At 37.0% G+C, this 11454-nt stretch overlaps 1 protein-coding gene across 4 annotated transcripts; it reads right to left on the bottom strand.

Annotated features, from left to right (window-relative positions):
* Positions 1 to 738: 738 nt before the first annotated feature.
* On the bottom strand, positions 739 to 9668 carry LOC121314517 (translocon-associated protein subunit alpha-like). 4 transcript variants are annotated; one of them, XM_041247884.1, is made up of 9 exons: positions 9517 to 9668; positions 7450 to 7562; positions 6211 to 6340; positions 5045 to 5307; positions 4704 to 4780; positions 4192 to 4270; positions 3914 to 4007; positions 3116 to 3130; positions 739 to 2089 (listed from the first exon to the last, which is right to left on the bottom strand). In XM_041247884.1, exons 1-9 carry the CDS (start codon positions 9590 to 9592, stop codon positions 2022 to 2024), a joined length of 915 nt encoding a protein of 304 aa, XP_041103818.1. In that variant the 5' UTR covers positions 9593 to 9668; the 3' UTR covers positions 739 to 2021. The 4 variants fall into 4 exon arrangements, with proteins under 4 accessions (XP_041103818.1, XP_041103821.1, XP_041103820.1 ...); XM_041247887.1 differs by having other exon boundaries at positions 6244 to 6340; XM_041247886.1 differs by lacking the exon at positions 3116 to 3130 and having other exon boundaries at positions 9517 to 9666.
* Between the last annotated feature and the right edge of the window lie 1786 nt (positions 9669 to 11454).

Below are 11454 nucleotides of genomic sequence, written 5' to 3'. Positions count from 1 at the left end.
CCCTCTTCATCAGCGGTAGATGCTCTGCCAACAGGGAGAGCTTAACTGCAGGGGTTGTGCTGTCAAACTCCACACCCTCAGACGGGAACGGTTCACCCACCTCCTCGGAGGCAGCAATAGACAGTGTGTCCTCCTTTGACTAATTGGTGCTTGTAGCCCCCTGGGGCCCCAAGGGGACATGCGGCGCTGAACATTCCCGGAGTAATTCCGCGAGAACAGTTCCTTAGTGGGAACAGCTGCCCAGAGCTTGTCCATTTGCTCCGAGTCTGACGATTGCTTGGAAAGATGACTCCTCTTCTTACTCGGGGGAGAAGCAGAGGAGGATGAGGAAGACTGAGGACAGTTTTCTGCCTGGGCGACTTTCTTGGGTGCATTGCCCGTTCTCCCTTGGCACAGAGCCATGGCATAATGACGCAGGCACGTTCAGCTTTTTCTGCGCACATTTTCTTTTGTGGGATCACGTTGTGTGGAAACTTATTAGCTCACACGTGTGAGTATATAAGGAATTTCAGTGTTTTTATTTTTTGTACTAATTTTAAACTTAGAAAAGAAAAAAACATATATGCAGATTGATGAGTAAGACTTGAATTGATTTTAGGCAGAGGAGACTTTAAAATACGCCTTATTCCAGAATAGACAGGTTCCGGATTGTAGATATCACACCATTCACTTTGACAGTGATTTGGTTGTACCCAAATATCATGCTGCAGTATACAGAATACAGGTACATACAGGGGCTGGATTAGATTTGTACTTTATTGTTCTTTGTATGCTATACCCTTTCATCATTTTACAGGGGGTAATGTAACAAACACAATCGACAAAGTTTAATTTGGCATTCTTAAATTCAATTAAACAGATGTGGAAAGAAATGTAAATTTATTCTTTACTTGGAATTCACACCACAAAGTATTCAAAAAAAAGGGGGGGGGGGGGAGAAAGAGTACAAAATGTACAATTAAAAAGTCACAGTGCAGTTTTTCCTTTCCTGATACACAGGACTACATTTCTTTTCAATTAATTCACAGCTGTGGGTCAATGTAATTTCTAGGCAATTATTATTTCCAGTGGTCTTTACCATTAAAATTATACAAAACAGCATTTTACAGAACACAGATGCCATCTTTCTGGTATGGTGAACAGCAATTCTCAGTCTTTTACATTCTCCCCCTTTTTTTTTTTTATTTTTTTTTTTTTTTTTTTTAGTTCTCTCCATGCAACTTACATTGGAGTATCATAGCCCAAAACTACTGTTGACCATGCAAAACAAAACCATTAAATGTATATAAAAAAAAAAAAAAAACAAAAAAAAAAACTTTCTGCTTCTCTGACACATGCTACACAACTAGCGTCTCCCAAAATCATGGACTATTTTATTTTATAATTTTTTTTTTTAAAGCAGTCAGCTGGTTCTACCATTACAAATTATTTCAGTTCAGAAATAGCAGCATTATCAAGACAAATTGCTAATTCTGCCACCATTATTATTACAAAATATCAGAACAAACCACAGCAGCTATCTCACGGCTGTTACTGGCTGGAGAAAGCCAGCATTTGTCCGAGAAGTAGTACAAACCCAGGGCTCTCCTTGTCATTATTACAATCAGTTACCAATCACAATTTCTTCAGAAGCACTAAAAACACTCCCTGGAGACAAAATGCCAAAGGCAAATCTTTATCAGAAATTTAACTTAATTGAGACAACACCCAACCCCAACCCCACCAATTTAGGTTTGTAAGATAAGCACAGCATTAATTATATTTTATGTCCGACTGTTTTGTAAAAATAAATAAAACAAAAAGGGAACGACTTCATTTATAAAATAAATTTGGAGAATGCATTTGTAGTGACATGTTTGCTGCAGTCATGACAAGGTATATACAGTTTTCTAAAATGGGTTTTCTTTCTTTATGTTGCTCAAGTTCATGGATTTATTTTGTGTGTATGCTCATATGGCTTTGTTGCACTGTCCTCGTTCTTGCTCACAATGGACAGGGTGAATTCTATCTTCCTGGGGCAGTTACTCATCTGACCCCACAGATCTCTTCTGCGCTCTTTTACGGGGCGACCTTCTTGGAGAGGCTTTATCTACGAAGAAAGCAGGCATCGGTATGTCACAGGGGTTTTGTCACCATTTAAACTCACTTGAACAAAAATTCCACATAAAAACAGATATTAGTTCCACACAGCAATGATTATAGTAATTATTACAGAAGGTCTTTAGATAATCAGTCCTTTGTTCCACCCACAAACTATAAAAAATGTCAGGCAAGGTAGTGTTCAGTTCAGGGTTCATGTTCCAGATAAAAAGTAGAAAGAAAAGGTTAGGGAAATTAAGAATAAAACTTCCAAGGTATGTTAGAAACAAATAAAATCACAAGGATATAAAACAGCACATTAAGGTCTCCACACGGGCGCGATGCGAATGGTCCTGCGATAAAATGGTACTTTCGCTGTGACACTACCTAGTGGTGACAGGCTACTCATCTGACTGTATCAACAGCTTGAACAAAAATCACAAGTCCGGTTATAGAGCTGATAAAAATGCAGAACACATAATAGCTTTTCAGAATAGTTATTTCAGTAAAGGTAAACAAATCATACACACCAGATATATCCAATTCCCTGGAAATGGACTGTCAGTTCACCCTCACTGCAGTGTCTTCATAATTTTTGTGCCCTTTATTGTACAGTTTCAGGTATTTTGACACTGCAAGGCTTATCTTTTCTTCCGCTACTGTTTACTAAAGGCACGCAAGGGAAGCTGTTGCTCATTGCCACGCGACAAAATTGCAAAAATAGGACACCAATCCTATTGTGTGTTGCCCATTGCATCGCAGGCAGTGTGAACGGCTCGTATCAAATACATATATTTATTTTTTGTCGAGGTACAGCGTGTCGTACAACACATTTGCTTGTCGCATCGCGTCCAGTGTGTGGAGGCCTTTACAGGCAACAGTACCATGATAAAGAAAGACTATCACCAAAAACCTCTGCAAGCAGAAAGCAACTCAACAGCTGCCCATGCACTGTTAACATATCTAAATGACCCTCAAGATCTTTATTTTATTAAAAGCTACACTATACATCCTTAAGGAAAAGTAGGAATCTCACCTCGTCTATTTTGCACTGAAGGCACAAGGAAAGGAAGAAAGCAAAGCAAGGCAAGAGAGATAGCAGAACATGTTAGAACATTTGCAAATCAGTCACAAAACTTATGTAGAAAATTATTTGTTTGTGCCTAGTGTATAGTGTGAAACGGAGGTCAGTTTAGAAACCTTCCTGAAAAGGCAAGGTAGAATCACAAATCAGTGGCAGGCAGTTACAGCAGCAGTTAACTGATTCACATTTGTCGTCACACTCTGTTCAGTAGAAAATTACCCTTAATGTTGAATTTTCTGTCAAAGTGAGTGGAGGCATGTGTTAACAGTCATTTAAATTTCAAACTCACACACATCCATTCATTAAAAGGGAGACTTGATTAAGAGGTACCTACAGATGTTTTTATATGTTACTTTTGTACTTATTTCACATTTTACATTGACTTTCTACAGTATTGAACTGCAGCAAAATAAAAAAATCAATGCAAGATCCCCGTGATTAAATGTTTAGTGAAATAGATGCCATTTAGGATTTTTTTGCTTTTTTTGTTTACCGTTTAACCTTTACAGTGTTAGGTTAAACCCTTAACATATCAGGCATGAAAGATGTGACACTAGTAGATGTGTCAAACTAATCTTTCAGGGAAAGGAATTAGACAAGTTGGATTTCTGTAGTGTGCTTTGTCTAATGCAATCAGGAAATATGAGGAAATACAAATGCATAAAAAAGTATTACGGTTTTAGAATTACTGCAGTTTCAGTAATACTTTATAAATCATCCTGGAACAAACAGAATGAAAGCACAACTTACTGATTTGGTTCAGAGTTTCTTGAGGAATCCAGCTCATGTCAACATCATTGTGGTTAGATGTACCCATCTCTACCTTGGTAGCTGGTCTCCGCCTCTGAAGACAAACATATTGTACACTGTTTATTTCAAGTGTTATATAAGACTGTTCTAAATATGCATATTCTGCAAGAAAAGCCATGGCACTTGCCAAGCTTGAGGTAAGGTAGTTAAGCTTTTTAAAACCCAATATTGCCCTGTGTTCTCAAAGCAGAATTGTTTTTATGCATTTCTTAGCTTACCTTTCTAGACTCTAGAAGCTGATGCAGCCCAACAATGACAAGCAGTCCAAGACCAGAGAGGAACACGTACAGGAAGACTCTAGGTAGAGGAAACCAATACAATATTAAAGCTATTTACAGCTATATAGTATATGGATAGACCTATTTAATGGACAACAAGATTAGCCTTTTATACATCTTAGAATTGTGATGTGCACCTATACAACTTTCATGTGTAAATATATTGCAATTTTAAATATATATAGTTAAACAGATAACTGGTTTCCAGATCCAGATTAGCACTAATCCTGGACTACCTAATGTTACCTTAGATAAGGTAGTCCAAGAGTGGCGTTAATCAGGGTTTTTGAAATGAATATTAACTTCAGGATGCATCCTAATTTAAATGAACACAGAACTGAATTTAAGAAAACGCAAATTTAAAAATATTAACTCTCCTACTTTGCTGTCATAAAAAGGTAGCAAAAATAGTTGTGTGATCGAGGTCAAAAACTTATGATGAAACCACTCACGTTTCTCCATCCAAGCCATCTTCCTTCTCTGTGATAGTGACAGTCTGGTTGAAAACAGCATCTTGGAAAACATTTCCCTGCAAAATATTTTGTAAAAACCATATTTAAAAATGCAAGAAATTTGTTAAAGGATTTTTTTCTGCAGTGCAAAAGGCTTAAAAGGGCACTCTGAATTGCCAACAACATTGTAAAGTTGATTGTAAAGTGATTATGGTATTCCACCAGCGGCCACGGGACAACTTCACATTCCAACTGGTAATTCTGCATGGCTATTTACTACTTGGAATGACATTTGACTGGATAATTCATTTTATTGCTCTTAATCGCTTTTCTTCACTCACATTGGTGTCCTTGTAGTTGAGGTTAATGACAAGGCCAAAAGGACGACCTCCCATGGGCTCGGCTGGGATGAAAGAGTACTCGAAGGTGGCCTGTCTTTGAGACTGCACCACTGTGTTGAGCTGCAGAGCTGTGAAGTTCTGGATGTAGAACTGATAGTCCTGAGGGTAGCGGAAAGAGGCATCCAGGGATTCCACCACAAAGTCTTCGCTGCCTTTGTTGGTAAAGCCAACAAGGAATTTCACAATGTTGTTTGCAGGAAAATCTAAATAACAAAGCCCAAGTCTGAGTCAGAATATAAAAGGAGAGGAAGTAACATTCAGCAGAGTTTAAGGAGTGCACCATGTAAAACACACTTACAGGAATTTCCAGAGGAAAAACTTGGCAGCACTTGGAGATCTTAATCCAAGGTTAATCCTGGTATAAGCACATTTCAAGTAATTCATGGAATATCATCATGCATGTACAGTGACAAAAAGGTTAAAGCAATTTATTATGACAGAATGTAAAAAACAACAGAAAGCAGCAACAGATGGGTCAAAAATGACAATTCCAATCAGTGCCTAATATACGGACTGCAGACATAATTTAGCAACTCGTATCCGTAATCACATCAAGACAAGAGTTATGTTTCAAGTCTATGAACATTAATCACTTAGGAATTCAAACTGCTGATTAAGAGTTCTGTAACATTAGGCCTGACATTTGATTATTTTTGGAAATATATTTAAGGACTGTAAGAGAGTGTATACACATTCTATTAGATTAAACAGTGCTCTGATGAAAGAAAATACATTCCAACTCCCTCAAACAGCAAACTTGATTTAACTAAATAGAAAATGGCTTTAAAAGCAGTCATTTCACCAATTACAGCATGCACAATTATCAGGGCAAGACTGGCAGATAAGATTTTTTTTTTGTTCAGACATATTTTAGGAAGAAGTGAATGTTAACCTCAACACATCTATATGCCTATTAAATATCTCTCAAAGGTAAATTCAAGATACCACATAAGCATTATAAAGTTATTTTAAAATGTTTTATTTGCGACAGCAACACCACATGCAACAGCCTTGTGGCTTTTCATTCCATCAAAAAAAACAAAAAAAATAAAAAAAACAAATCACAAAATAAAAACCTGGATGGCATCAAAACGGGCACCGTGTACCTTGAGTGTCTGTCCCTCCCCCGCTGGACCTACCCTCTCCTTTGACAAACAAGATGGTTGTGTCAGCATTGGGAGAGGCTTTGGCTTCCCCCGACGTTGCATCTTCCTCCTCTTCCTCTTTTTCCTCAGTCTGATACAGAAATTTCAGAAAATAGTAATATTAACCAAAGAGATTTCAATCTTTGCTGCATACAAGCGTAAAACAGTGCATTTCAAATTCCAGTTTCCCCTCACAAACATAATCTAACGCAGGCCTTAAGGTTAATGTTGGTCTACTGGCCAAAGCTTACTGTGGACCAAGTGCCAAAATGGATACTTCAAACACTTGTGTGATATTATTTAGGATCCCTTTCCACTAGAAAGGATAATGTCAAAGTACTACAGGCCACATGCCAAATTAATCTTTAACTATAATCATGTAGGCAGAGACAGCTGAACTGAGCTGAACAGCTCAAACTGATGTACGGTTATAGATTAAACAAAAAAGGTTTAATATTGATGGAAACTGTATTTAGCAGACATAAGTTGTCTGCTAAGAATTGTTTTTTTTTTTCAGTTTAGCAACAAAACAACCATATTAAGAATGCAGATTAGGGGGTTTACGAGAAGAACCAGGTTGTGATTTGACAGGCAAGGTGAAAGGGAAGCGAGAAGTATGTCTGTCTAAAGAGTTTTTGGTTGAACTCAAGAACACGGACCCTGCTTGCACAGGATATACTGCTGTTGACTATATTTAGCAAGTTATATCTTATATAACTTAAGCTTATAGCTCACAGCTTCACGATGGCATATAAATTTAGGCACAGAGACACGCTCCAAGTCCTCCTGGCGATCTTGAAGGTGTGTGCCAACGCACTCAGAGAAGGATAGGTTATTGAGCTCTACCATTACTTCTGTAATAACTCGTACTACGTTATTTTGTATCAAGATAATGATTAAATAATGTGTGTAACTTGATTATAATCAAATACAGGAACCATGTTACATTCATAAATACTGTCTGTACATGAATCATTAGAAATTATAAACTAAAATAAATATACTACTTTCCTTAGCATTTTTTTTTTCTTCTACTGCTGCTCTAGATATGACCCTACCAGAAATAAGTCAAGAGTATTTGATAGGCCTTTTATCTGCTAGGGTAATGCATCCACCACAGACAAATTAGGTTGATTGAAACTGTATTCATTTTAAAAATATCTGCAACCCCCCTCCCCCCCAAAGGACATTCTTCCTCACCAAATCTGTAGTTTCATCATCTTCTACTTCAGCTTCATCATCCTCATCCTCTGCAATAATATCTTCTGCTGCCTCCTCATCCTCTGTAGCATCTTGAGCTGCCACAAGGAGTCCTGCAGAAATAAACCAAAAAGCAATCAAAATCTGACATGACCAATAACACAAACCCAGATTTAATGAAAGCCTGTAAATAAACTGACTCTGACCCACTTTAAAACAAATTAATATTCTGCCATATGAAGGTCCTACTTTTTCACAGACCAAGTGCCAGATTTTTTTTTTGCCAGAATTGCAAAGCTTTTTGTGCACACTGCATTAACAAGTCAGTTAAATATGATTGAAGCATCGAGAACTGTTTTTATTATTTAACCCCTCCCCCCTCCTTGATTTACTCCAACAAAGTTCAGTGGGCATTGTCTGATCCAAAGCCAATTTCCTCTTTTACATACAGGAACTCAAGAGCACATGTCAGTGGGTTACCAGCACATAGAGGACAAAAGCAAGCCCTGCAGATGCCTGGCCAGTAGAGTCCACTGTAGAATGATGAGAAACAGTTTTGCCTCCCTAACCTGAAGATGAGCCTGAGCCAATGTGATACTCCTTCCACAGTCCCCAGCGATGACCAGCAACTTTACATAGCCAGGACGCAAACCTGCGCTCCCCTGACTAAGACACCGTACATACCACACACTCATGCTTTTACCAGGTAAGCCACACTGAAACCCTTCCATCAATTTATTTTCTTTGGGCTTGCTGTTTTATTGTTGCACACTGTAAGAACTACTGTTATATGTACCAACAGAAGCCTCAATTAAGGAGCTATGTAAATCGCGATATCACTGACTGCACAGAAATCGTGAAATTAGCCTAATACCGCAATTTCTTAAGAAAAAAAAAACATTTGTATTTCATCCAAAAAAAAAAAAACCACTAAACTGTACAGCTCTGCTGTGTATGCTATTTACCATGCACATAGATTACGTCATGTAACTATATGCAATGGAGGTGGGAAATTAATACTACACACTGTAAACAAGAAAATTGATGTCTCTAAAAAGCTAAAATTGTGTCTGCAGCAGATAGCGTAAAGTAGTATATAGCAGGAGTTTTACACATCACCCTGTTGGCCTTCTTTTGTAGCTTCCCCACATAGATGAAGACATTTCTGAATCAACATAAAACTCCTAGGGCTTTTTCATAGATTCCTTCTTCAATTTTAGCATCTCCCATATGATATTTATACATGATACTGATTATTTCAAATTCAATAATGGGATCATGGAATCTGTCCAATACCGATATAGTTGATTTTATAGATTTTACAATAACTAAACAACAACACTACTACTGATAATATAAAAACACGTTTAAATCAAGCACAGCCCAATAGAGGTCCGGTTTCTACATCTTTCAAGGCTGAGTGTCACTAGTATGTATTCCACTACAAAGAGCGGGTAGATATTCCCACATTCCACTAACGGTTCTGTAACATAAGCCAGACAAGAACGTATTCCAAATATTTTTGTTGCAAATTTGTAACGAAATTTCGGTACACAATGTGACTACCGTATAGTCGCCAATGATAGAAGGACACGTCAGCGGCACCTCTTTGCAATGGCGAACTAAGGTTTTTTGATTCCGTGTAGAAACGAATTCAAACTTATAATGTATTTAGTTTCACAAAGGAACAGTTCATTGCGCACGCAACGGATCAGTTTAGCATTAACTGAAAACAGAAAATATATTTTTCCTCCTTCCTCCATTAGTAGCTACCTTACCTACGGTACATAAAATCGAAGTACGCTATAGTAAAATTTTGATTTCCCACATGTAACACTATATATTCAGACACAATTTGCAACCTCTTCAATTCCCAACTAGTATAAGTGCTGTACGATCAGATAACTAAATATTTAAGCTGAACTGGACGCTTTTTCATTTCTCAGTCACTCATAACTGGAACACACTGGTGCATTATTGCCAGACAAGGTCTAAAGAAACCAAAATCTAAATATGTTTCCTTTCCTTTCAAAATTAAGGATTTTTTTTTTTTTTTTTTTTTTTTACCTCTGCTGTTGAAAATAATAGTTGCAGGGAACGCTAGGAGGACGAGTAAAATCAATTTTGGCAGTGATTTCTTCATATTTTCTGACTGCTGCAGATTGCGCCGTGGTGTTGTCTTCCCTCCACACCAATTCCTACACTTCGCAAATGGCGTTTACTGCTCATCCGGAAATCGTGCACTCTAAACTCAAGTCAGAGGTCACGCTTGGCCACGCCTCTAATTACGTTGTCTACTGCATATGGACAGCACGCACCTCCACACTATCGAGGAGACGTTACTTTGGAATCCAACCTAGTTTAGACTGTAAAATATTGTTACACTGATTATTATTAGTACACTCAAGTCATAGTCCTGTCCTGGTTATGTTCATAGTGTATATTTTAAATTCATATGTTTATTATACTATCCTCTTCCTACTACTAATATTAATACAGAATACGGATGGGGTAAATCAAAGTAAAACATCGTAAAAATGTGGTGTAAAATTACTTTAACTTTACTTAAAGGATAGAAGCAAGGGTCTTCTTACTCACCAATTAACACATTTAACCATTATTTTATTTTTTTGAACTAATGTTTAATGCAATCCATCTTGGAAAATAGCAACAATGGTCAAGCCTCATTTATCATGCAGAGCTTGTTCGCTGGTCTCTAAGTTTATGCTGCTCCAAGGCTTACTGCTGTCTACACTCTCAATTTAATTTACAGGAATTGTGGTATAATCGCTTGCATAGACCAGTTGGATAACTGAAGACAGGACTGAAATATTTGTCTACTTATTCATTTTACCATATGCTCTGGATTAAGACAGTATTCTGAATGTCCTTTCCCTTGACAGTTAACTATGGTGGACTGCACCTGTAATTAAGGTGACCAGATTTTTAAGTCTTTAAAGTGGGACAGTACGGAAATATTGTGAATAACTTCCAACTTCTAAGCTACGGGGAAGCTGTTGGGTTTTAATTTTCACTTTGGCAATGTTTGACCTATTATCATATTGAAAGTGAATGCAGAGACTTGTGATATTCAGAACAGAATCTTTTACTTTCAAAAACTGTTTTTGTGATTAAATTATCTCACTGTCTTTGTAATTTCATTTCTACACAACAAGTATAATTATTACATTACACAGTAGCAATTCAATAATATAAAATTCAGAGATTCTATTGTATTGCTGATTATTGCTGCAAATCTAGTCCCTTTTCTGTCTAACTACATCTTCTCTCTTTGATATCCACTTTCCATCTTGCTCTCTCTATCTCTGTGCTATCCTCCTGTGTCCAATCTGCAAAACAGGCCCTTCGTGCATGGAAACATTACATATCTCAATATTTCTATTTATTAAATGATTACTTCATAGAATCTATTTTTTTCAAAATATTTAATTTCTTACCATTTAATATGACATGCTATTTGTTCTGTATATTTTTTTTCTATTGCTATTTCTGCTTGGATCATTAGTGTATCGTGATTATTAATATTTTTTCAGCCACTTTCTACTATTAAACTATTGCTATTAAAGGTGATGAAATGTGTTAAATATCCTATCTTCTGATGGTGTGCAATACATGAAGCTGACTAATCAGCTTTTCTGAGTTTTCCATAGAAGCTGCCCTGATTGCTGAAACAGGAATTTCCTTCTGAAGTAGTTATTAACTATGGTAAATAGTAATCCACGTAGGCAAACATTTTTCAGTACCAATCAATGAGCACGAGAAAGTGTCTTCTGACAATCTAAATAATAGGTAGCTACACATTTCACCAAGGCTAATTTCTTTGTTTTTGTGAGTCAACAGTATAGGCTGAGACATGGATCAAAGTGTTATAAGATTAAATCGTATTCCTTTTCTGATCAAATGAAATGTTGTCACTTCTTTACTTACAAAAGGAAAACTATTTCATCTCCCTTAATATAAGCATAAGCATTAGCCTGAGTAAAA

This window comes from Polyodon spathula, chromosome 4, assembly GCF_017654505.1.
Source record: "Polyodon spathula isolate WHYD16114869_AA chromosome 4, ASM1765450v1, whole genome shotgun sequence".
Taxonomy (NCBI): domain Eukaryota; kingdom Metazoa; phylum Chordata; class Actinopteri; order Acipenseriformes; family Polyodontidae; genus Polyodon; species Polyodon spathula.
Note: the sequence above shows the minus strand (reverse complement) of the source record. Positions and strands in the feature narration are given on the sequence as shown.

Excerpts from the sequence above, each read along its gene's own strand:
- LOC121314517 (XM_041247884.1), bottom strand. The coding sequence starts at position 9,592 with ATGAAGAAATCACTGCCAAAATTGATTTTACTCGTCCTCCTAGCGTTC. Across the intron at positions 5,308-6,210 it reads GGGAGGGACAGACACTCAAG|ATTTTCCTGCAAACAACATT; the intron begins GTACACGGTGCC and ends TTTGTTATTTAG. Across the intron at positions 4,781-5,044 it reads TCAACTACAAGGACACCAAT|GGAAATGTTTTCCAAGATGC; the intron begins GTGAGTGAAGAA and ends AATATTTTGCAG.